General features: G+C 31.5%; 5 protein-coding genes and 1 long non-coding RNA gene across 7 annotated transcripts; 2 read left to right on the top strand and 4 right to left on the bottom strand.

The window, feature by feature from the left end:
* Positions 1-2,338: 2,338 nt before the first annotated feature.
* LOC103841199 lies at positions 2,339-7,935 on the top strand. Its single transcript, XM_033281180.1, has one exon. It carries the CDS (start codon positions 4,386-4,388, stop codon positions 5,214-5,216), a length of 831 nt encoding a protein of 276 aa, XP_033137071.1. The 5' UTR covers positions 2,339-4,385; the 3' UTR covers positions 5,217-7,935.
* Positions 7,936-8,297: 362 nt separating this feature from the next.
* On the bottom strand, positions 8,298-11,268 carry LOC103841201 (alpha carbonic anhydrase 1, chloroplastic). Its single transcript, XM_009117720.3, has 6 exons — positions 11,185-11,268; positions 10,968-11,081; positions 10,276-10,597; positions 9,782-9,884; positions 9,492-9,674; positions 8,298-8,696 (listed from the first exon to the last, which is right to left on the bottom strand). Exons 2-6 carry the CDS (start codon positions 11,044-11,046, stop codon positions 8,529-8,531), a joined length of 855 nt encoding a protein of 284 aa, XP_009115968.1. The 5' UTR covers positions 11,047-11,081; positions 11,185-11,268; the 3' UTR covers positions 8,298-8,528.
* A 3,000-nt stretch (positions 11,269-14,268) lies between these two features.
* LOC103841202 (cytochrome b-c1 complex subunit 9) lies at positions 14,269-15,739 on the bottom strand. The gene is made up of 3 exons (XM_009117721.2): positions 15,507-15,739; positions 15,183-15,230; positions 14,269-14,494 (listed from the first exon to the last, which is right to left on the bottom strand). Exons 1-3 carry the CDS (start codon positions 15,597-15,599, stop codon positions 14,444-14,446), a joined length of 192 nt encoding a protein of 63 aa, XP_009115969.1. The 5' UTR covers positions 15,600-15,739; the 3' UTR covers positions 14,269-14,443.
* Positions 15,740-16,939: 1,200 nt separating this feature from the next.
* Positions 16,940-17,552, bottom strand: LOC103841203 (protein BIC1). The gene has a single exon (XM_009117722.3). The coding sequence runs from the start codon at positions 17,490-17,492 to the stop codon at positions 17,076-17,078; it is 417 nt and encodes a 138-aa protein (XP_009115970.1). The 5' UTR covers positions 17,493-17,552; the 3' UTR covers positions 16,940-17,075.
* A 120-nt stretch (positions 17,553-17,672) lies between these two features.
* On the bottom strand, positions 17,673-25,493 carry LOC103841205 (cell division protein FtsZ homolog 2-2, chloroplastic). 2 transcript variants are annotated; one of them, XM_033281122.1, is made up of 9 exons: positions 25,237-25,486; positions 24,412-25,012; positions 24,036-24,335; positions 23,868-23,958; positions 23,205-23,329; positions 22,992-23,084; positions 22,856-22,921; positions 22,633-22,780; positions 17,673-21,621 (listed from the first exon to the last, which is right to left on the bottom strand). In XM_033281122.1, exons 2-8 carry the CDS (start codon positions 24,997-24,999, stop codon positions 22,652-22,654), a joined length of 1,392 nt encoding a protein of 463 aa, XP_033137013.1. In that variant the 5' UTR covers positions 25,000-25,012; positions 25,237-25,486; the 3' UTR covers positions 17,673-21,621; positions 22,633-22,651. The 2 variants fall into 2 exon arrangements, with proteins under 2 accessions (XP_033137013.1, XP_009115972.1); XM_009117724.3 differs by lacking the exon at positions 17,673-21,621 and having other exon boundaries at positions 22,408-22,780; positions 25,237-25,493.
* On the top strand, positions 21,632-22,543 carry LOC103841206. The gene is made up of 2 exons (XR_627786.3): positions 21,632-22,142; positions 22,223-22,543. It is a non-coding gene; the product is annotated as an uncharacterized LOC103841206 (long non-coding RNA).
* Positions 25,494-26,177: the final 684 nt, after the last annotated feature.

Here is a 26,177-nt window from a genome sequence, read left to right on the forward strand (position 1 = left end):
CAGGCTATGCACAAGTTTAGGTTATTAATTTAGTTAAATGTTAATAATAAAATTAAAACATTACTAGTATATAATGCAATTACATGACTTTTATTTTTATAAAAATATCTAAAATATTATGGCTTACATTTTTTCCTACTTATGGGTTACATTTTTTATACTAAATCACCTCATTTTTTATTTTCTACAAATTTAGAAGAAAAATATATTTTTTATAGGAGTGCCTGGTAAGAGTAAGCCACTTGTATAAAACACATATTATTTAAAAACAGTTTATATGTGATTTTCAAATTATTTTTAATCAACCAAAAGAAATTAACGAATTTATTAGTCATTAAAAATTAAAATTTCAATCAACGTTATTATCTTATGTTTTGACACAAATTAATTTAGTCATTCACATTCACAACTTGCATTAAAACTAATTAAATATTTTATAATAAAAAAATCTAATATGATTGTAATTTACACGATAAATTATCATAACTCTTTAAAATGGTTCACAAATAAAGTTATAAATTTTACATAACATGTATAATTTAAAATGATCTCAAATAAGTTATTGAAACTAGAAATATTTATAGAACAATATTTATAATATAGATAAAATAAACTGTATAAATAGGTATGTCTATAACTTAGTTTAAAATTTCTAATAAAAATTATCATAATACTAAAATAAATTAGTTTGTAAGATAACATAACATAATGGTAAGAAAAAATCAATATGGATTTATCTGTATGATATTATACTATCTACAGAAGTTAATTAACAAACTAAAAAAAAATTACAACTTCTAATATTTAGAAAAGAAATCTCGACATACAAGAATATGTTATCTAAGTGATCTACGATCATATTTTTAGAAATTAGAAATTAGCAACTGGGAAAACTATCAAATTATGTAATAATTCTCAGAGAATTATAGAAATTCTCATGTCAAACTGCAAACCAACAAACATTTCTTACCATACCATATATAATAATATTTGTATATAAAAAATAATTTATAAACGATGCAATTCATTATACAATCATACAAACTTCAATACAATAAAAATATTTAACTATATCAAGTAAAAGATAAATATGATACTCTAAATTTTTATATTATTTTCTCAATAAATAAAATATTACTTAACATTAGTTAAAATTTATTAAATTTATTTAAAATTAAAATTCTTTTGAATCAAAAGTCTATCATGTGCAAATTTATCTTAAACTGTATATTATCAAACCAAACTATTTTATGTTAATTAAAGTTCCTAAAATATTAATTAAATTTAGAATTTAAATACTATACTACCACAATTCAAACACACACACACACACACACATATATATATATATATATATCACATTTGCTGTCAAAAAAAATATATCACACATTTATTGTAAAACAAATCTGAATAAAAAATAAATATTATACAGATAGCTTAATCATTTTTATTAACATATCATAAAATATTTATAAGAATATATTGACAGTTTACACGCATCAAGCAATATAAATTGCTAAGAATTAATTAATTATTGTAATTGATATATTTATAAATAAACATAAATTTTATATAAATAAATTTTATTGTTAGTTTTTAAAGTGCTATAAGAACTAAACTAAATTATTAATACAGACTTGTGTTTAGCGAGAGTATAGAATCATGTTTAGAAAAATTATGTCATGACTTTCAAAACAAACCTCAAGAAAAAACCTAATATTGATATCCCCTATACATTATTTGAGAAGTGATTTGTTATTTGTCATCATCATATTGATTTTGAAAGAAAAATGATGACATGACATACTATCAATGATTACATAATTTGAAGCTAATTGTGACATTAACAGTTACATTTAATGTTAATTAATATTTTTTGTAAGTTTTTTAATATATGGTAATAACTCATAAATTATCGTTAAAATAATAATAAATAATGTAATAGCAGAAATAAAAATAAAAATATCTTATACATTATTTGAGAAGTGATTTGCCATGTGCCATCACCATATTTATTTGCCATGGTATACTAACAATAATTGCATGGCTTGAGACTAATTTTAACATAAACCGTTACATTTAATGTTAATCTATATTATTATTCAGTTTTTAGTATATGATAATAACTCATATGTTATCATTAATATAAAAATAAATAATATAATAGTATAAATAAAAATATAAAATATTTTACAATTTTTTAAATATTATTTAATTTTATATTTATAATTTTATAATTTTTATTACTGTTACCATTAGTTTCTTTTTAATATCTAAAATTTTAGAAATATAATTCAGTTTTAAGTTTTGATAATTATATACCAAATAAAATTTTCTCTTAATTTTATAGAATTTGATTTAATATATTTTAACCAAAAGAACTAGACAATTTTTAGTTTTAAATTCTTTTTTGAGAAATTTAATTTTTATATCTGTATTTATTTTGTAATCTATTAAAACAGAATCATGACTTATTGATAAATGTTATGTCCAACTATGTATTTTCTTTATTTTAGGGACTTTATTAGTCTCTTTGGTTTTATTTAAACATTGACATGTTTATACACAAATATAATTACAAGAAAAATATAAATATAAAAATCAAAAAATTTCAAACTAAATTTTAAAACAAAAAAAAATATACTCGTCCTCTAAAAAAACATGTCAGAATCTAGTTAATGGTAAAATATGTTGATGAACATAGTGGACTGGATTAAAATGGTTTGAATTGTAATGGATTATGAGTTATCTATAACTAAACCAATAAAAATTTATATCAAACATAAACTCAAATCAAATAAATAAACAAAAAAATAACCAAACCAAATTTCTAAACCAATTTTACTACACCAGATTTTATTTGTTTCCTCATATATATAGCTACATTTAATATACTAAGGCTAACCCAATTTTCATATATACATATATTTATATAAATTGGTTAACACCCAATTTCTCATATATATATATATATATTATATGTTGATTTTTTAATAAGGCAAGTTTAATCATAAGTTTCGCCAAAAACATAAAATCAAGTTTTTCACCAAAACTCTAAATTGAATTTTTTTTCATCAAAACACTAAATCTCATAAACTGTTATATCTTTCATAAACTAAAATATTTTAGAATTAATATTATTGATATGTTTTATTTATTTTCTGCATAATAATTTTTGTTAAGTTTTTTTCAATTTTCATACAATACCTTTACAATTTTCAAAATACTAAAATAAAATTAATATATTACATTATATAACATGATTTAAAAAAAAAAAATCGCAAATAAAATTTTTATTTAGTTGTATAACATATTAAAATAATATTCCTTTTCAAATGATTAGGAACATAACAAATATTATTAAGGGAACTAAAATATTTTTTTTACTATAATCTTATTTAATTAGATCAAGTACAAAAACAAATAGTATAAGTCAAGATACTTTCAGTGAAAAAAGTATTATATCTTATGATTATGAAATTTTTAGATTATAAATGATTTTTAGGAACATAACAAATATTGTAAGGGAAACTAAAATATATATATTTTCTTACTATAATCTTATTTAGATCAAATAACAACAAAATAAAAATAAATAGTATAAGTCAAGATACTTTCAGTGAAAAAAGTATTATACCTTATGATTATGTAAATTTTAGATTTTTTATATATATTTTTAACCCAATTTACCCATAATAAGAATACCCAATCCAATCTTACTTTTTATTTTAAAAATAATTAAAATTTTATTTTATTTACACAGACAGTAGCTACATCTACAACAAAAATTATGAAGACAAAATTTTATAGCAAAAAAATTAAATCGACATTCCAATCCCCCTTGGTTTGTAGAAAATAAATCAGATCATTATCATGACTTTTCTGTAAGTTACAAAAATTCTTATGAATTTGAGTTTCTCATGAATTTTGAGTGCTTTGTTGAAGAGTTAACATAAAATCAATGATAATGCTTCTAACTACTTTAAATATCTAACCATATTACATCACATAAATAGAGAAATAGAAACAAATTGAACTATAAAAGATACTGGATGGAAGAAAATAATACCAAGTATCTCTACAAATATAATCAGCTATTTCAAATTCGAATTAGCATAAATATCAGTACTTTCTTTTGGAATTTGAATTTCTTTCGCATTATCCTAATCAACACCCCGGACATAGTGAGTAAAAGTCAACCACCGATAGTAATAGTATACTGGTATAATCTGAGAAGGAAAATTAAAATAAACATTTAAAAAATAAAATCAAATAAATCGGCAAATATAAAGAGGCTACTGGTTCAATTGAACAAACCCAATTTTGTATATCTCCCCTCTTCCTTCAAAGTCTGAAACTCTCATCACCGTCTCTGTTTCGCTTAAATGCCCCAAGTCGATCTTGAAACCTTGGTTTCTTCAGTCTACTCCGGTGCCCTCTCCGACGACAACTCAGCTAACGCCCCGATGATCCGACCCGTTTCAAACTCCGTCGCGAGTGCTATCGATGTTCCACCGGAGTCTTACTCCGTATCAAAAGAAGCAGAGCTCGAGTGGTTCAACGAGAACGCCTTCTTCGAGCGGAAAGGATCACAGAAAGGAATCTCATCCTCCACTCACAATCCCAACTCCAATTCGAGCTCTCAGAGGGTTTCTCTCAAATCCAAGACGTCGATCATCAGATTACCGAAACCGCAGAAGACGTGTTTCAACGAAGTGACGAAGCGGAGAAACTGCAGAATCGCGAGGACTCTGATGATCCCGAAGCGGATCGGGTCGCGGTTGAAGTCGGAGCCTTCTTCTCCGAAGGTCTCTTGCATTGGTACAGTGAGATCCAAACGTGACCGGAGCCGTCGAATTCAGAGACAGAAATCCGGTCGAACCGATTCGTTTAAAGATAAACCGGTTCCGGTTAAGAAACCCGGGTTTTTCGCGACCTTCAGAGCCATTTTCAGAACCGGTGGCGGTTGCAAAAACCTCTCCGCGACTGGAGCCCACGCTCCGCAGAGGGAGGCCACCACTCCGGCGAGAAGGTCGACTGATATAAGAGATCGGCTTCCGCCGGTAGAAGTCGGGAAATATTCTCCGCCGAGGATGAGTACCGGTCCGAGGAAATCTCTCGACGGTGTGGAACCGGTATTACCCGGTTTAGGCGGGGTGACTCGGTTTAAATCGGGGAGAAGACCGGATTTGTTGGTAAAGTTTGACGTGGCGTGACGTGCGGCGTTTACAGTGTGGACAGGTGAGAGTCGGTGGGGCCCAGTCCCGTGTTTCAAGCTTACGGAGTAAACAAGGATGGTGATTGGGTTGTTGGCTGTTCATGGGCTTTTATGGGGCCCATGAGCGTGTGTTATTCGGAAAGTCGTTAGTGTTGACGTGGCAACCAGTTTAACGGAAACACGGCATAGAAAGAGAACAGGCGCACACTTTTGATTTGGTTTCTCGCGTTCAAACCAAACTTCCACCGTTTTGTATATCTTACTAATATTATATTGTGCCCCTTTTTTTCTTCTCAAGACTTTTGATTTTGATTAGTTTTGCTTTTTTTTTTTTTTGACCTTTTGGTTGTACATAGCTGTTTCTATAACTTATTTGTGTATGTGTTTGCTTGTAGAATTTATCAATAATGTAGAAAATACTTCATGAGTAAACGGTCAATAGTCTGTTTTCTACGAATGAGCTTGTTTTAAATTGAGTCAATTAAATAGTGCTATAATCTCAGGAAAACATAAAAAAGATTCAAAACAATGAAAGTGAATTTTACCCACTAAAAACTATGAAAGTGAATAGTGGGAGCCATAAACATTTACAAAAACTTTGACGTGTTCAAGTCCTCGCAAAGAGACGAATTAAGTAAAATTAATCGCGAGTGTCTTTTTTCTTTTCTCTTTTTGTATTTAATTTGTATCTTATTAGTTGTTTCGTTTTCAAGAAAAGACAGGATATTCTTAGCCATCTTTGATTCTATAATATAAACAATAACAATTAATTTGGAAAAGTCAGTCCTTCGAATTGGCATTTTATTATTTAGTCTTGCCTAAATAATGGGGTATTTTGACAATTAATTTGAGGTCTGATAGACTGATATCTGTAAGTTTTTTTTTTTAACACAAACAACTTATATTAAATCAAACCATGAAAGAAATTATGTGGTGAGTACATCATTACAAAGGGCTGATTTAGCAAGTAGATCAGCCTCCGAGTTTAGGGAATGAGAAATAAAAGACAAAGTGCAATAATCAAACAAGGAGGATAGAAGTTCGATGTCGCAGACTAATCCGTAGAGTTCGACCGGTGATGACTTCGAACAGATTGCTCTCACGAGCACCTGACAGTCTGAAAAAACACAGACTCTGGTGAAGCCCAGTGAAAGGGCCAGACGAATCGCTAAGGCTTCGCCAATAAGTTATTGTTCATTTTCTGGGAGGCTTATGATGTGTTAATATTCATCACCATGTGTTAGCAATTGTTTAATTTTAGCTGCCTGTTGTGTTTTTCTTCAGATGTATTGTTAGTTCTATTTATAAATTTCACTGAAATTATATAGAATAGCTTTTACATATTTAGCATTCAGCAAACTACTTGTAACTCATTTTAGGAATGAATGGAATAAATGGAATAAAATGGAATGGAATAGAGATAATTTGAGGAATTAATGGAATGATATATGTATTTATTTTTTAATTATATTTAAGTTAATTCATTCCATACATTCCTTTCATTCCTCTATCTTTTTTATTATGAATGGTTTTTAACGTGATTCACAATTTTTTTCAGTTATCTCACAGGAATTAATGGAATCAATTTTTTAATTTTTTCCACTTAACTGGTAACTTTTTTTTGGAATGCTCATGAATGACTAATTCCACATAATTCCATTCATAAAAAATGCAATCTAGTTACAGCCGTAGTATTCCTAATACTTATTTTCCAACTGTACTTCTAAATAAAGGTGTCCAGAAAGTTTAGCAGCGATCACAATTTCTTGTCGGTACTAACTTTTGGCCTTATGCGTATTTGTTGTTATGTTCGTCGGTGAGGATTTTTAGGTTTTATCAACGCGTCGCCATTGTTTCTCTCGTCATCGTGTTGGTTTTACGGTAAAACTTTTACCATTTACAATATAATTGCCACTTCTCCACTCGTCAATGAGATTATTAAGATCAATGAGACTAAGGGAGTTCCAGGTTCGATGTCTATATTAATATGATGTAATATACTCGGTGACAAATAGCATTTCAATTTGAGACCGACTTTAGAATGGTTCCATACTCAAAAGACTTTTGACAGGCAAATATGTTGAAACAGAGAAGTTTTGACAATTACACAATTAAATGCTTTCTGTATTGTCGACGACATTTCACAAACTAAAAACCAACAATTGAACAATGACATGTCTAACTTCTTTAACATAGGAATTTATTTTAACAACTAAGACCGCGAAGATTAAGTCCAGTGAGACTTATGAAAAAGGAGTGTATGGAGGAAAAAATGTTTGGCTGCAAATATGAGAGGTCCACCAATTTTGATAACATATCGTTTTTTTTCCTCTTATAACACACCTTTGTAATATATACATATGGTTTTAATTCTAGTTACAAGAATTGTTGTTTGGAGTTGGCAGGAAGGACAATGACAATAAATTTGTCTCACTTTCGATCTCCCTTTCAATTTTTTCCTAGCAACAATTATTCCTAACCAGTATTGAAACAACCCCCTTTTACATTTGTTATCTCTCCATAAGATTTATGATCCAGTTGCAATAACTAATATACTTGTTTCTTTTCCTATATAAAATAATATTACTGAAAAGTTTCCAAATGTATCAGCTCACAAGATATATATTTATGTCTACACATATTTTCTGTAAAAATGTTAAGAGATATATTTAATGTATTGTTCGAAAATATATAGCCACATCATGTGATTCTAGACATGTCTAATTTTTTCAATGTAAATTATATTCAACAACAAAAATATATTTTCTAACAATCTGATGCAACGTTTTGAAAAGGTATTAGAAAGGACGGCATGAACTTGAGGGTAGAGAGTTGTTCATTTTTGTGTGTGCCAACCCATCAATGGTTAAACAGATGGATACATTGTGATCAATAGAGATCAACTTGGCTTTGGATCATTAAACTGGTCAACTGATAAACTAGGATTGATGATGCCTTGACGTTTTCAGGTCAAAACGTGTTTAACACTTTGAGGGTATTTATGTACGTAACTGTAGTTATCAATAAAAATATAAAATGTGGATCAAAATGAATTAGGTGCGACATACTATATAACTCATTACTAAATGAGATATTAGTTGATGCACGTTATTTTCAACGTAGCAGCATATAGCTCTCAACACCACATTCTCAAATTTGGAAATCGAAGAGAAGTACACTAAACAACAGCATACTTTTGGCAAAAAAACAACAGCATAGTACCACATACGATTATTTTTTCATTACGATTTTACAAAACTAGTTTTTAGGGGGTAATTAGGCTCTGAACAAATCGACTGGCAGAAATAATTTAATTGGGTTTTTTCTTTTTGTTTCCGGTTTCCGTTTTGGTGACGCGCTCGTGGAACATCTCAACTCGCCGGCCGTTTAGGGGTTGACAAGGTCGTGCATTTTTCTTGTAAGAAATATCCAATGGAGATCTTAGTAGTTCTACTTGTTCTTTTGACATGGACCTCACCTGCATTTAATTTATTATACACGGTAATTAGAAATCAAGAATCAAGATGTCACATTAATTTGGACCGTTTCCATACAAAAATGTCAAATGAACATGAAAGTAGTAGCTAGGTCAAAGAAAAAAAAAACGTAGTAGCTAGGTCTTATCCATCCTACATTGAAGTTCTCTTTTTCGTTCTAACGTATATAATAAGTTTGACATAAACACATAAAAGCAGGGACTTGTCACACATAAAAGCATGGACAATGGAACCCACAAGACACTCCAACCGGTTAGATATCGTCATAACGTACGTGTACTATACGGTCTAAAATTCTTGTGACCAGTAGATTCATTTTATATGTATATTAAATTACTTTGATAAAAAAAAATTGATAAAAAAAAGTATATTAAATTACTTCTATTTATAGTCGGTATTTTAGAGGCCTAACAAATAGAACATAAAAACTATTTATGTATATTAATATACATAATAAAAACAAATAAAACATAAAATGTTGTAATTTTGGGAGCTTATGAAAAGTAGATCTAGTTCATAAAAATTACTTTAGAATGTAAATTATTATATGCTCACCAAAACCCCTTCAAATAAAGTATTTGAACAAAATTAGTAATATTTCATACTGAATTGCTAGTTTAAATAAAACCAATTTTATGCATAATCAGAAGTTTTTATTGGTAACTACGTGGTCGTCACAAGCTAAAGTATTACCAACCAAACGAATATCATTTTAAAACCTTTTTAACCCGAAAAACCTCCTAATTACAAATAACTGTACGTGTCCAAAAGGTTACCTTGCCAAGAATGGTCCAAGATACGTTTTCGGAACAAGGAGGAGTGGTGAGTGAACCAAAGTATCTGAAGTACTTTCGAGTCTTACGTTCGATATGTCTTGTGTTTATTTTTCCAACTTCCACTTGTGCTGTTTGGTTCCCTTTGAGCCTCTCCTCCTTTAGCTTCACCAATTTATCCTTCATCTAATCATTTCACTTATATTATTATTAACGTCATACATGCAAATAAACAAATATATATATAGTCACGTCAACAGTTGTATATATGATATGTAGACCTCAAAATATACCTGAGAGAGGAACGGCTCTTCACTGCCGATTTTGAAGAGGCTTGCAACCACAGCAAAACTTCCATCTTTTGCTTGGTGTACCATGTGTAGCTCAGCTGCATATCTACGTTATTTACCTTTTATTTAAATGTTTTCTTGAACACATTTTCTAAATTAACACAAAAAGATGGTACAACTCCAAAAACTGTGTGACAAAAACAAAATAAGACAGCGTCCACACGGGCCTCACGGGCCATACTAGTTCACAAGAAACATTTACCTATGGGCTAGACTAAATCTGGGATTTTTAATACAAATAATTTCGGACATTTCTTAAAGGTTAAGTGACAATTGGCATATAATAGTAAACTATTTGAAATCCAAGCTAAAGCTAATTCGGAAAATAAACAAATAAAAAGGTGTGGGTTGTTTTATGTGTCACAGATCATAATAAAGTTGTAATGCTTATATTAAAAATAATAAATAAGAATAATGAAAAAGGAATTGGGGCTTACTGGACACCATGGAGATGATGTTCGGAAGGAGTGTGCCAATGCATTTGCAATAAGGTATAGTTCTTATTGTTTATCACCACATCTCCTGCTCCTTCCGCGAAGAACATAGCGACATTGCAGACGTGGTTCACGAGTGTTGCATTTGTCGTGTAGTAATCGCGGTGGAGGGGTTCTAATGTGCTGTTGTAAAAGGTTTGTGTCCTTTGGATATCAATTGGAGATTGCAATTTACCAATCGAGCATTCAGTGTAGTGAGGGTTTAAGTGTCCCCATTGTTTTGGTCCATTTCTACCTCCATATCCAAACCCTATTCCTTGTGTCTCTGCTCATAATCACCAATGTTTGTACTGTTAAGAAGTTATATTCACTACTACAAGTAACTAAGGCAATAGCTAATGCTTTTGAGGATGAAACCTCTTTAAGGTTTTTTTTTACCGTTTTATGATCAACTAATGTCTTGTATAATTTAAGCACAACACATATCTCTACCTAATCCTGACAAATCTTAAAACCCATATAACTTTGTTGAATTTTTTCGAAATTATTTTACCCGTTGTAAATAAGCTTATACACATGTGTATGCATAACCATATATGTGTATATAAATACATAATATAATTATATATTAATAGTTATGAATTATATGTGTGTATATAGATAGAGGGAGATAGAGAAAAGAGTGTTAGCATTACGAGCATTTGCAGCGGCAGTGCAGAGGGGGGCCATGGCCAAGAGGCAGATCTTAATAATCAGCATCACCATCTTCTTCATGAATTGTGTATGTTTAATTCCTGTTTTGTTGGAATCTGCTAAAAACCGGGAGAAAAGGGTTTGCATTAGAAAAATAGATTCAGAAGAGGACAAATGTTCCAAATCTGTAAACTGGCTAATGATTTTTCTAAGTTAAACCTGTGGAGATAACAAAGTGTTGTATTAGCTTTACTTCATGGCTGACACGACCGGACTGGCTCTGCTATTTATAGCCCTCTCTTCAAATCAGTCCTACTTCAAACATTAGTTTTTTTCTTCCTTTCAAAAAAGCAATAAAGAAATAAAATAAAAAAGATAAAGAATTACCTAAAAACAAAACAAATGTTGTCCAAGCGAATTTATGTGGTTAATATATTCGTTGAAGAAAGCATTCGAGTTGAGGAGTATAAGCATATAGTATTCGTTTAGTAATATGTTTTACGTCATATTATATATAGGATAAGGAAACTTTTGTATTTGGTCAACAGTAGAATAGTAATTATATCGTATCATATATGAAAATACGTAGTCAACTTTTTGCCAAAAAAAGAAATATGTGGTCAACTTTTGAATTCAGTGTTAGACTAGTTACAATGGAAAGGTTGAATACAATTGAATCATTAATGAATATAGTAAAAATAAAAAATGATAATGTGGATTATTTGATGCTAACAAAAATTTAACATGATAAATAATGATAAAGTAGAGCCCACCAACATCACAATGCCACATTATAAAAATTTATGATATTTACATATCATCTTAGTTATTTAAAATAAATTATTTTCACTATAATTAAACTATTTTTTTTATTTTATACACAATTTTATTATTTTATTCTCTACAAATAGAAAGTAAATTTGTTTTAAGTTCGACATAGAAAATTAATTACTGACTAGTAAAATAAAGTGTTAAATTTAATAAAACGAAACTATTTTACAATGTTAAAAGTAAATGTGTCTTAATTTAGAAAGAAGAAAATATGATGTGGATGTTAAAAAGTATAGTGTTGAAACTTAGAACCATTATAAATAATTTTCGTACCTACATAGGTCAATTCGTAGTAAGGATGTTCAATTCGATAAAACCGAACAAAACCAAAATAGAGAAAGTAGTTTACATTTGGTAGCTAATTGTTATAACTTAAAATACCAAAAACCAAAAAAAAAACTGAACCAAACGGATCAATATCCAAATTGAACATGCCTAATTCTTAGTACAAGTGTTGACAAAAAATATATTAAATTTCATATATTATAGAAACTCTATGAATTGGGACTCAATAAATTAATAAATAAAAATTAATAAATATGATAAAGTAATAACTTTCTGATCTTAGATTGAGGCAGCCTAAAATCAATAAGATAATAATACAATAATATTTAAAAATATTTAGCTAATTATATGGTTTTACTAAAATCATAAATTAATAATTATATAATTTTTATATAAGTAGAAAAAGAATTTTGATGTTTATTTATTTCAAAATATATTTATCTCTAACTATTTATTTTAATATTCTGATGTTACTTTATTGAATTACATATAAAACACATTTTTCTATCATACATATTTAATATCTATATATATATATAAATAAATCAAATAATCTTAAAAATAGATGAAATTTAAATCTATGAAGTTTAACTAATATATAACTTCATGAAAAGATATTATGTTCATCTTTTTAAATAAGAATATTTTAAAATAGAAATTTAAGAAGGATTTTAAAATAATTAATAACTAAATAAATTGATAAATGATCATAATTCTAATATTATTAATCTATAAAGTTTTTACTGATATGCTTTATTTCACTATTTCAGTATTCACACGTCACGGGCTAAACCCGACACTGGGTTTTAAGCACATTTTTTTCTTAAATCGATCTCTCATCTTATCAACTATGTTTATGCGGCAACGGTACACACAAAAATTTGACTCTTCATTTAGAAACCAAACATGTAGCTCATAAATACTGTTATTTTACTCATATCAGAAGTTAATGTGTTTTTAGCTTTCATCACCTTTTAGCAAACTTGAGTATGGAATTTGTGTTGTCTTTACAATTGGTGAATGGACATAACAAAATGCAAGAAAAGAACAAAATTAAAAGTGCTTCATGACACAAACCACATATCCTCTATTTTTTCTTAAATCCTTTTTCGTGAAATGATATTTTACGCTACAAAATACAATTATTAATTATGTTACCCCGCGTACTAAAAGTTGTCCATCAAAGTTATTATTCCTTTCATGGATCGGATGCGAAGTTAATTAGTGGAATTGTCAATCTTAATTTTTAAAAATAAACGATTGTCTTATCTTTTTGGTGTATGCATGATACCTTTACGTATAATCCACAGATGGTGCCTGCCTCATAAAAACCCACCTCCCATTTTTCTTTTCCCCCACTTCTTATCAAGAGAATTTTCACTATTCCCATCTCCTTGTTATAAACTATTCCCACTACCTAAATGATTATTTGAGCCAAAACAGAAGATAATTATTTAAAAAGAAAAAGTGAAACATGTGATGTGATAATCAGGTAGGGGCATCACTCAACGGAATCAAGACAAAACGTCTTCGGGAATATTCATTTGTCCATATACTCCAACCCCGAGAACATAAACATTTTCACGAGCTCGATCTCTAGTCTCTTGTCGCAACAATACAAAACGCATTATGCGAATCCGCAAGTTGATAAATTCCACTTTGTTTGTCCATATCAATGTTTTTTTTAATTTGTTTCTCTATAATTCAGGCTAGTCTGGCAAATTTGAAACTTGTCTTATACATTGGAACGATATGCTTGGTTCAGAGTGTTTTTATGGTTGTATAACAACTCACTTACGCTCACTTTCTGATTTGTATCCGGTTAATGACATGTTTGTGGCACTATTACAAACCAATAAGACACGCCGCACGTGTGTGTTTTCTTCGGGGTAGATGCATGCCGTTAGAAAGTAGTGCGCAAGTTATATGATTTCTGATAAAGAGGTGGTCAAAATCTAATCTTTAATATTTGCCCCACAGCATAGTGGAGTGAATGCTTTAAAGATCTCTGCACGAAATTGAACCAATGTGGTTTTGTCGGTTAAGTTCCCACTTAGTTCTACAAAATGCAGGAACGATGATTCTCTATCGACGACAGTGACTCCTCTGGCTATTCTTTAAAGAAGGCATATAATCATAATAACCTTTCTTATTTGGGATCAAACAAAAGAAATGGAGCGAGAGCACTAGTGAAAAGACGTCTTTAAAGGTTTAATTATTGCACAATGCAAAAAAAAACTTTTAATTAATCAGAATCAAATAGCAGGTTTAGGTGAAAGTATATGAAAACCATCATCCCAATGATTTTATTCAACAAAGAAAGAGAGACTTGTAAGTGCAAAACAACAACAAAGGAGAAATCTCATTCTTCAATAGGCCTTTGACCCAACACAGAGATGTCTTCATACCGTTTCTGCACCATGACAACAATATCAATCAATGTTATAAATGTATATTCATTACTAATCAACAGATATGACATTAATTATTGAACTATCAAGCAAGAGTTAAAAACTACTCCATATACATCCGAAATCTTAATTAAGCTTTAAAAAAGCGAACCACGGATCAATCAGCTAGTTTAATACTCTAAAAGAAATAAGCACAATATAATCACTTTGTTTCATAATGTAAGATGTTATGCCTAAAAGCACAAAGATTAAAAAACTTATTCAATAAAAACATCATTAAAAATGATTCTAAAAAGATGTGATGGGTTGAACAGTTTCTATTAAAAGAAATCTCAAAAAATCTTACATTCTAAAACACCAAAAACCTTCAAAAACATCATATAATTATGAAACGGGGAGAGTATTATGATGATAAAAATGAAACAAAAGAGGTATGTAAACAGAGATGTAATCATTCCAAACAAAGTTAGCTAATACAAAGAATGAAGAAACAGCTACCACCTAGACTCTAGTTCAAAAGACAAGAGCAAACAATACTAATCAAATTTTTTGGCAAAGTTGTCAACACATTCAGACCAAAATGCAGAGAACCGAAAACAAGTAGTACTCATTCTCTCAACCGATCAATCAAATCCACAGAAACACACAAGAGGAAGACAGAGTAAAATAAAAAAAAGAAACAGAACATACCCCAACGTTTTTGCTTTCCCAGAGCTTATGAACACCATAATCCACAGCCTGCACATATATAACATTTCCATATTAAAAAACGATCCTTTTTGTATATCAAACACCAAAAAAAAACAAGAACTTTCTCACAGTTTCGTCTTAAAATTAACAAATCTCTAGCAGCTATACATTGCAAATAGCTCAAATTCTATATCGAATGAAATGAATTCACCAAAGATTGTAACTTTACATAAAAAAAATCGAGATTTTTGTTCCGATCCCAAAACAGATCCGAAAGCAAAGAAGGTATAATTGTAAGAAAAAAGGGGGTTAAGGATCTCTGACCCTTTCGCCGAAGAAAGCGCCGGCGATGATGAAGGAGACGTAGACGGAGTTACGGCGCATGATGACTCTGTAAAATCCCTCGAGAAGTGCCATCTCTGTCTCTATTCAGGTACGTATTGGTTCTGGATTGAAAACGCGAGCGGATCTACAAACAAATGGAGAGCGAGAGACTGAAGAAAGACGACGAGATTTGCGCGACTAATCGGGAAAAACAATCTCGACCTTTGACTCTTTCGTATCTGGAAAGGCTAAGTGGGCCTCAGTAGCTTAGCCCAGTAGTTCGGCCCATTAGCTCGTTTACTCAAAATCCAAAGGGTTGCCACGGCCTGATTCTCTTTAAGATCTTATAACAGGTTTTAGAAATCATGCATGTACATTCTGTGGACACAATAAGAAATGTATGTACACATTCAAAGTTTTGGATATTTTTTAATTGTTTGATAATTTAGTTATTTCGGGTCTTAAACACATACATATATAATCATGGGATGAGGTGGTTGGTTAAATACTCTTCCTCATGTGAATCATATAGACCTAAATCCATAAGCCAAAACAAATGTGTAAGTTTCTAGTTGTGGATCGAATTCAGGAAAAATTGAAGAGTTTACCACAATCGATGAGTTAAAGTTTGAGATATTGAGTTATCCAGAAACATGATAATTAATGTTAATTTTATTATGGCTTCAATATTTTGACTTTAGGGAAGTTTTTGAGTACTTTGTTTCAAGTAATAGTTTGGTATTGGGGATCATAAAAAGATCTTTCAGCAATGCACATACTCTGATTTTCGCATAAGAAAGTACACATTCTTATTACATTCTATAGAACGTTCCTTGATCCTTAAGTAACTGAACATGATTTCTTCTCACTAAGTACGCTGTTGTCTCTTTAGTCATTTTGTCACTAAAGGTTGAGTATTAGACTTATAAGAAGTTAGGAACATGATTGGGTATGTTTAAGCACATGCAAGTGAAACTATAGGAAAAATGGGCAAATGTCACATTCAGAATTAGATCTTTTGACAAAATTGCTGATTCAAAATAAGTATTGAAGGTTTGAAACACATACTCGAAATGAATCACCAAGCAAAATTTTTTAATAAGAAAAAAAGAACAAGAAATCAAACTGGGTTCTGAATTTAGCAATGGAGCTTTAAGCAAGACAAACTGAAATATCTCATGCGTTTGTAGATGAAATTTTGCTAAAATAAATAACTTGATTTTGATTTTTTCTCCCTAGTATATTTTTAAGTTCTTCAAATGTATCATAATTTTTAACAAATGGGATGTCTTTTCACTTGATATTAATACTAGTCCGAAATGAATATGGATTATATAGATATGCAGATCCGTAACGGAATGTATCACAACTATCATAAAAAACCATATAAAATATGTTCTTTACCACCTCTACATGTAAGCAAACAAACACACTAAAAGCAATATTGGCTATGTTGTATATAATTATTGGTAAAATGAAAAAGACTCTATATCAACAATATATCAATAGTGTCTTACATATATTATTGAGGAACAAGAACCACATTTATATATGATATTATATAAAAATTCAGCGTGAGATCAAGCAACGACTATGTAACCCACCAGAAGCCGAAGCAGCTCGCCTAGCTTCGTCTACGAGAGCTGCACGTGCCGACGAGATTCCGGCAGGGACTAGACACGTATCAAACGTTGAACAGTCGATCCAGTCCTTCAGAAGCTCTTCTTGTCCCCATATGTCAGGTATCCAAACTCTTCCGGCGACGTCTCTCCGGTGCTTCTTTAGCTTCTCTCTCCCTGTGTCCACTCTCTCTTCTTCTTGATTCTGCTTCGGTGTCTCTTCGGGAAAAGCTTGATCATCTTTCTTGTCGGTAACAGAAGAAGCTTCATTGGGCGAACTTGGATCTTGTTGGGTTTGGTCGGAAGGAGGTTGAGATGGAACGATCGGGTGGGCCATTGGAGATGTCGTATCGTCTATGTTCATCATGGTTGAACAAAAGTGAAGCAGATTCAGATTCTTGGGAGAAGCAAAAGTTTTTTTCTGAAGAAAGATGTGTGTGTTTGTGTTTGAGATTCGGTGTTGATAATATGTATATTATGTAGGGTTGTGTAAAGAAAGAAACAATCGGGTGGGAGTATGGGTTACACGTCGACGTAAGTTTATTGCTTGGTGAATTTCTCTTTTGTTCGCTTTTGTATTTTTGTATGGTAATTGACAACTTTACGTGTCTTTTTAGATTGGTTTGCTTTGGCTCTTAATATTTTGGGATTTAAATATAAAATAAATAATCAGTATGATTTTTGAAAAATTATTGATTAGATACTCCTATTAAATATTTTTAAATCTTGATATTTTGCATGTGATCAAGTCTTGGCAATTTGGGTTAAGTAATTCTTTTTTTGCTAAAATATTGGGGTAAGTAGTTTCTTAGACGAGACTCTCAATTAGAGTATCCCTAAGAAGAGATGCAAGAGGAGAAGACATATTTTCTATAAATTTTGTGCATGTTTTATCGATATTCTTCATATATAAGAACATAGTATTTTTGTCACCAGAACATAGGATATCGTCATTTTGCTTTACATTTTAAACATTTTATTTATCTTTTTTGGTCACGACGTATATATTTACCTTCAAAATTGAATATATATATTATTTTTTTGAAACAAATTGATTCAAGTTCTCAACTGTTAATATTTCTGGGGTCGCGAATATTATTTTATTTTTTTGGTAAAGGGAATCGTGAATATTATGTGCAAAATATATCTTAAATCCTCTTTGTACTGTGCCTATGGGCTTAATCAATAATATTAAGCAGGTTGACAAAAAGAAATGTGCAGAATATTAAAAAAAAAGCATTCAAAGGGGTTCGATTTTTTTGGGAGGAACATGAGGCTGATGTTGATTTAGGATTTATTCCAATGAAATATATCGAAGTGGGGATACGTTGGAATTAAATGATCATGATAATGAAACAAACAAAAATCTTTTAGGGGTGACTTCGGTTTGAGCGGTACGGGACAAGCGGTTCAACTGTGATGTGGTTCTAACAATTATAAAAATATATAGATATATAATATATGTAGAGATTTTTGTTACTGTTAACTGCGGGGCGAGACGGGACGATAGTCACCATTCGAAGCCTTAGTTTCTACGTTAGATTTTGATCCGGGTTTTAAAAGCGCGTAACTAATTTTATTCAAAATTTTAATAACTAAAAATTAAAATTTTATACATATATATCTACAAAAAAACACATTTGTTTTTTAAATTATTATAATTAAATTAAAATTTACATGAATATAATTTCATGAGATAAAATATTTTATTTACATAACCTACCCCGTATTAATTTTACTTATATTTTAAAACTTTAAATTATAGTACAAATTTCACTTATATTTATTTATTTTTTTGTACTGATCAAAATTTATTTTATTTTTATATAAATTAAATATATGTATTCAATCCGTGTCATACTTGATAAATATATTAAATTATTTTTAATATTATAATTTAAGTATGTATATTAAAATATGAAATTATTTCTTAGTTTATATATCTTACTTTAATATTTTGTTTCAATAAGTTGAAATATGTTGTAAAACTCATGAATATATGTTATTCTTTAATTTTATAATTTATAAAATAGTTAATAAATGGACTAAGTTACTTAATATTTATTAATTGGTGATATTAATTTAATTATGAATATAAGTTTTGTTATATAAGCATTATAAAATTCTATAAATAAAAAATGAATTAATATTTGTATATAATTATAGTTAATATCAATTATGAATTGTATTATTTAAAATTAAATATTGAAAGAAATGTTTATTTATATTTTAAATAAAATATATTATTAAAATGCAGTTTTAGAAAAAGATACTTAAGAATATCTTTTTAGATATCTTATTTTAAAAATATTAGAATAATAGTCTAGGTTTTAATAATAACTAAGTTAGTTGCATGAAAAATAATAAATAAATTAAATAAATATAATGGTCTAATCTGGATTATTTGTAAATAGATAAAAAATATTAAATTAGCTCAATACCCTAAAAAGAGTGGGATACCATTGAATTGGGGGAAAATGGTAGTATTGGGGGGAAAAAAATTGAAGGGAAATAGGGTATAGAATGCAAATAGGTGAGAAGTTGTGTGTAGGGAGTACAAATACTCTTTATGTTTTAATCGTATTGATAAAAACGCTATTTATATCCACGCAAACAAAATAAAATTTACATTATGATTGACATAATAAAGAGGTCACGATTTTTTTTTTTTTGTCAACAAAGAGGTCACGATTTGAAAGTACATTTTCATGTGTCGGTATATGGAATTCATTTTTCTCTTTGACAGCTTTACTGCCCTCTCCAAGTATATGTTTGTAACCGAGAGAGCTCAGTAATAGTAAGGAGACATTATAGTTGATTAATTTGATATTGTCCATACTCTTTACATTTTGGTTAATTAACCACAAGCTAGACTATAGAGTAATATATGCAATGTTTTGTATCCTCTACGGAAAGCAAATACGTACCAGCATATAATATGTGTGCCCATATGCCATATATATATATATATATATATATATATATATATATATATATATGAATATGTGACTGTCATATATATATATATGAATATGTGACTGTCTGATGTAGATGCATAATTTATTGGGATGGAATATTATGTGTCGTGACTCGATAGGGAGATCGAAGAAAGGATATATTTAGTGCAGACGTTAACATTTAACCATACTTTGAAGTTTGATTGTATATGGTCCTCTCGCTTCGATATTTTCTATGGCAAAGTACGTACACGTTTAAAAACAAATCAAAAATAGACGTACGCCTGATGTGAAAAAAATAAATATAAACAAAGATCACTATGTTATACATAATAACATAATGCATCTAAGTATGATGATTAACAAAATTAGATATCTTTATTTGTTTATAATCTTTGTTTCAGTGACAGGTTTTGTCGATCATCGACATGTTTAAACAATCAAATCGCTGGTCTAGTGACATCAGTCGAGGCACGCCTCTTCTTGCCTCTTAGGTTGAAAAATATTGGAATTGATTTAAGTTTTTTATAAGTTTTTTAAATATGATTCTTTCCATAGCTGATGTACAAACCGCGTTACATTTGAAGTTTGAATTCAAATTTATTTATTTCACTATATCAATATATGATTATTATTTTCACGGCTTCTGTTCCATATTATTAATCTGCTAGACTTCCTATATATTTATCCTACTGGTCGGCATTCGGCATGTTACAGGTTTGGAACTAAACTAAGTACTGTATATACGATAATGGAAAAAACAACAAAAGCTTTTCTTCTTCTAAGTTGGCTTCACATACTCCTATGTCTATCCTGTCAGGTTCGTGTCACAGAGGCTAGATTCCGTCACTTAGGTCAGTCTCTTCTTATTCCAAATATCTCTTTCACATAAAAAGATTTACTAATATAATATGACTTGTGTGTTAAAAGGTATATGTGCAAAACCTTCCCCATCGTGTGGAGATTATCAGGGAAGCCATCAAGTTAATGGACAACAAGATAAGCCTTGTAAACGCATTCCAAGACCACCTCCTCCTAGAGACTGCTAGCAACGTTATATCGTTAGGTTCGACCAAGATTTTCAACAGACGCTTCTCATCTTTTCTTTCAAAGAATCATGTTTACAATGTAAAATAAATAAATAAAAAACCAAGCTACTAGAGGTTATATATAGTTTGTTTTATATTCGATCAAACATTCATACATACATAGGGAAATCTAAATTCATGAACATGTGTGATGTGGCCAAAACGTAAATTAAAGGACTCATGAAATGTTTGACAAAAAAAAGGACTCATGAAATATAATGGACATGTATCAAGCAGAGTAATTTTTTTTATTTTTTTTTTAAGTTTTCACCCATAGAAGGCGACCTATTGAAACAAGTGCGAGTGCGACAGAGACTGAGATTTATAATACCACCTGTCAATCAATAGACATTTATTGTTAGGTTTTAATTTAATCAACAACAAAAAAACATTTATATCACCTAACAATGAATCACCAAGAGAGGCAATTACTTACTTAGACCGCACCAGTTCTTAAGGATATGAGTTTTAGAGGCATGTTATGCATCTAAGTAATCTGATAAACAAAATTAGATATCTTTATTTGTTTAATCTTTGGTTCAACGATAGGTTTTGTACATGTTTCAGCAATCAAATCGCTGGCCTAGTGACATCAGTCTACGCACACCTCTTCTTGCCTTTTAGGTTAAAAAATATGGGATTTGATTTAATTTTTTAATATGATTTTCTACAAAAACGCGTTACGTAGAAAGCAAGAAACCGTTGAAGTTTGAATTCAAATTTATTTATTCACTACATGTTTGATTTTTTCTTAGCTTCAGTTTTCATATTTATCAATCTGCTTGACTTCCTACTATATATATTCTACTGGTCGGCACTTGGCAGGTTACAGGTTCGGAACCAAAACAAGAAAAGAATATCTGATAATGAAGAAAACAACAAAAGCTTTTCCTCTTCTTCTAAGTTTGATTCACATACTTCTATGTCTATCCTCTCAGGTTCGTGTCATAGAGGCTAGAATCCATAACACAGGTCAGTCTCCTCTTTATTCCAACTATCTCTGCCGCATAAAAGATTTAAGTAACATATCTGCACGTGTGTTAAATTAAAAGGTGTTCGGATATGCGCAAGACCTCCCCCACCTTGTGGAGATGAATCTATGGGAGGCGATCAAGTTTCGGGACATAAAGATAAGCCTTGTAAAACCATTCCAAGACCTCCTCCTCCTAAGTGCTCGTAGCCTCTCTTGTTCATCATTGTTTACATTGTAAACTAAACAAACAAATAACCAAGCTACTAGAGGTTATGTAGTTTTATATTTGATCAAACATTCATACATAAAAGGATATGTACGACGCAGAGTAGGGCGACCCCTTGAAACAAGTGTGACTGAGATTTATAATACCATTTGTCAATAAACATTTATTGTTATTGTGTAATATAGTCAACAATAAAACCATTTCTAACACCTATTAATGAATCACCAAGTAAGGCAATTACTAGTTATATATCCGCACTCAGCTCTTGAGGAGATGAGTTTTTTAGAGGCGAGGATAGCGAGAGCGGCCTTTCTTCTTCAAGAACTCTGGGATCTCTATGGAACTGCCTTCACTGAAAGATGAAGAAGGACGTCTTGCTGTTACTCCCATTGATGCATCCGCTTGTGTCGCCTGCATTTTTCATATAAAGATTTAGGAAATGAGTGTAAGAATCTAGTAATGTCAAGGGAGACGAAGTGAATATACCTGAAGAGGCCTTCCTTCTCCTTCTTCTTGGCGTTTGAAGCCGGTTGCTATTAAGGTAATACTTACCTGACAAAGAAGAAAAGGTTGAACAATATCTCAGAGGCTCATATAAGATCAAAAAACGAAGATGACTTACTTGACCACTAAAGGATGGATCGACCACAGCGCCAAATATCAGATTTGCAGTTGGATCAACAAGGTCATATATCACTTCTGCAGCTGCATTTACCTACAAAAACCGTTTCTCCAGGAATCAAAATAGAGCAACAAACCATTATAAATTTCATGAACTGAAGCAAAACTAGGCTTTGCTCTGAGTTGTCTTAGGGAAGAAGATGGACTAGAGAACCTCGAACAATGTTAAGTCAGTTCCACCAGTTATGTTCCAAACAATACCAGTGGCTCTCTCAATCCCAATATCTAACAACGGTGACTGGATTGCGTTTAATGCAGCATCTCTTGCTCGTGTCTTTCCTGCTCAAAACAACAGTATAGCATGATGACAATGATGCAACCAGAACATAATTTTCTTTACTATATCACAATGCACATATAGTAGTAGAGTTACATGGAGTGTCATTTAGTAATTTTCAGACTGGTTCCTTAGTCATGGTTACAGAGTACCGAATCTATAATCCTATTAATCTACTCAATATGTAATACCAATTCTCAGCAACATTTTAGTATTCTAGTTAACAAACATATCCATATAGCGTCTTAGATAGAGCTTATCTACACAAAGTCTTAACCAATGTTCTAAAAATCCCTAGGCGGTTGTTAGGCGCCAGAGGATTATTGTTTAGGCGGGCGCTAGGCTGATTTTTTGAACGATTAGATCATTTTTTTAATAAATCGGTTTGAAAAAATTGGTTGGCTTATATCCAATTTGCCGATTAGGCACCGCCTAGACCGAGTTTTAGAACACTTCTCTTAACCAATTATGCCTACTGTTACTCAAATAGAGCCAATCTACAAAAAGAAGCTTCAAATCTAAAGCACACTCTACTCTTACCTGTTGCAGTTCCTATGCCCATCAATGAAGAACCTGCATTTGCCATTATAGCCCTCACATCCGCAAAATCCACGTTAACCAATCCAGGAATCTGCATTCAACAATACAGCTGTTAAACATTTTCTGTAGAAAAATTGACTCCATTGAGACAAAACAAAGCCATATTACCGTAATGATATCAGAGATTCCACGAACTCCTTGACGAAGTATATCATCAGCCAGATTAAACGCTTCTGTAACTGGAGTAGACATAGAGACCGCCGTGAGCAACTTATCGTTCGGAATAACAATGAGAGTATCAACATTATCCCTCAGTGCCGCAATCCCTTCCTGAGCCTGAACCGTTCTTCTCCTTCCCTCGAATGAGAAAGGCGTTGTCACAATACCAACCGTTAATATACCCATTGCCTTCGCCACACCCGCTATTATCGGAGCCCCGCCCGTTCCAGTTCCACCTCCCATTCCAGCCTAGAAACAGTAGCAATACTCAGCCTAGAAGCATACTACAGTTATATAACTAAGGAGAAGTGGTAAGAGGACATACTGTGACAAAAACCATGTCTGAACCATAAAGTGCTTCTTCGATAGCTTCTTTGCTTTCTCTAGCAGCGTTCATTCCAATCTCCGGATTACCTCCAGCGCCTAACCCTCTAGTCAACTCCTTACCAATCTGCAACCTCTTGTCTGGAAAAACAGGAGACATCCTCATCGCTTGAATATCGGTGTTCACAATCCAAAACTCCACGCCAATCATCTCGCTCTGAATCATGCGGTTCACAGCGTTTGAGCCACCACCTCCAACGCCGATAACTTTGATCCTCGCCTCGTTGTAGTTACTAGGAGGAGACGAGTCGCCAAGATCCTCGGTACTGGAAGAATCTTTTCTTGGATTGAGCATGGAGATCTCAGGGTGGAGGTTTAGGAAAGGGTCTTGGCTTTGTAAGTGGTTGGGAGTGTGAGAGCTGGAAGTGGACCAAGGCTCGGATCTCTGAGCTGAAACAAGACGGTTTCTTTTGCCTTGGACCATTCTAAAGCAGCTTACCCTGCTGCCTTCTGGCGTTACACTCTTTCTAAGGAGAGTGAGAACTCGTGAGTCGGGAGAAGTCAAACAGGGAGAAACACAAGTTGTCATCTTTGAAACAAACCTGTTCAGGAGAAGGAACAAAGAAGTCAACTTTCAAGTCCACAGATTGATAATCAAAACACCCATTTTTTAACTTAAGCAAAAGCACAAAGAGTAAGCAATGGTTCAATTAGAGTCATGAAGAGAGTTCAATTTGAGAAATTTTGCGCGTTGTGTGATTACGAATTAACGAAATTGAGGAGATGGGTTTTTGCGGAACTCTGCGAGGAAAACAAAAGGTAATACCTTTGGATGGTGAAAGAGGAAGAGAACCTTGGAGAAGCAGTAGCAACAAGCAGCAACAACAGAGGATTTTGAGCTAGGGAGAAAGGGAATGTGAGGAGGAAGAAACAAAAAGGAAGGGAGGGGTTTTGGAGTTTTCTGGGCTTGGAATCTGTTTCTCTATCACATACGAAAAGTGGATTGTGATCTTGATTTGGCTCTACTTACACTCACTAAACTCATCTGTTTAAGTTGGCTTATGAGAAAAACGTTGGCCGACGACGGCAAAGTGATGAAGTAAAAAAAACTTGAAGGTTTAAGAGATATGGGCCTTAAAGCCCATATGATCTTTTGGGAGACTAAACAAGTGGTGCTTAAAGCCCATATGATCTTTTTGTTTGGTGTAAGTTCGATCTTTTTTTAAGTATATTTAAGGTTTCTAGTGGAAGTTACAAGTCAGTTTTGAGAGCATTTCACAATTTATGTTGTTGTTTCATGTATTTTAAACGGGTAAGAACACACAATTCAACAAAGTCAAATGTAAACCCTTGTAGGATTCTTTTCTTCTCATATACAGACGCATAAATCGAAATGTAAGCATAATGCTTGGCCAAAACTCATCATTATATCATCTGATCAACTTAAGCAACTTAGGACTCTAACGTTTACGTCTATGATACTTCCCATGAAACTTAAACAACATCAATACATTTTGAAACCGACACTCTTAATCTCTTATCTTTCTCCAGCTACTGAGGATTATGAGTTCGATGGCAAAACCTCACTCATACTTCGCCTAGACATCAGTGTGAAGACTCCAAATCATCTATGCATGCAGCCTCTGCTCCAAGTTCAGACCACATTTAGCCGCATGTGTTGCAGAGACGCTGATGTATAATTAGTCTTCTTAAGCTTTTTTGTTTTGTTTTCGACTATATCTCTTATCCCTTGTTTGAACATTTCAA

The sequence above is a fragment of the Brassica rapa genome, chromosome A09, assembly GCF_000309985.2.
Source record: "Brassica rapa cultivar Chiifu-401-42 chromosome A09, CAAS_Brap_v3.01, whole genome shotgun sequence".
In the NCBI taxonomy this organism is placed as follows: Eukaryota; Viridiplantae; Streptophyta; class Magnoliopsida; order Brassicales; family Brassicaceae; genus Brassica; species Brassica rapa.

Excerpts from the sequence above, each read along its gene's own strand:
- LOC103841199 (XM_033281180.1), top strand. The coding sequence starts at position 4,386 with ATGCCCCAAGTCGATCTTGAAACCTTGGTTTCTTCAGTCTACTCCGGT.
- LOC103841201 (XM_009117720.3), bottom strand. The coding sequence starts at position 11,046 with ATGAAGAAGATGGTGATGCTGATTATTAAGATCTGCCTCTTGGCCATG. Across the intron at positions 9,885-10,275 it reads CATCATCTCCATGGTGTCCA|ATATGCAGCTGAGCTACACA; the intron begins GTAAGCCCCAAT and ends TAAATAACGTAG. Across the intron at positions 9,675-9,781 it reads AAGAGCCGTTCCTCTCTCAG|ATGAAGGATAAATTGGTGAA; the intron begins GTATATTTTGAG and ends TGAAATGATTAG.
- LOC103841202 (XM_009117721.2), bottom strand. The coding sequence starts at position 15,599 with ATGGCACTTCTCGAGGGATTTTACAGAGTCATCATGCGCCGTAACTCC. Across the intron at positions 15,231-15,506 it reads GCGCTTTCTTCGGCGAAAGG|GCTGTGGATTATGGTGTTCA; the intron begins GTCAGAGATCCT and ends ATATATGTGCAG. Across the intron at positions 14,495-15,182 it reads GGGAAAGCAAAAACGTTGGG|AAACGGTATGAAGACATCTC; the intron begins GTATGTTCTGTT and ends GTCATGGTGCAG.
- LOC103841203 (XM_009117722.3), bottom strand. The coding sequence starts at position 17,492 with ATGATGAACATAGACGATACGACATCTCCAATGGCCCACCCGATCGTT.
- LOC103841205 (XM_033281122.1), bottom strand. The coding sequence starts at position 24,999 with ATGACAACTTGTGTTTCTCCCTGTTTGACTTCTCCCGACTCACGAGTT. Across the intron at positions 23,959-24,035 it reads GAATCTCTGATATCATTACG|ATTCCTGGATTGGTTAACGT; the intron begins GTAATATGGCTT and ends TGTTGAATGCAG. Across the intron at positions 22,781-22,855 it reads GAGAAGGAAGGCCTCTTCAG|GCGACACAAGCGGATGCATC; the intron begins GTATATTCACTT and ends TGAAAAATGCAG.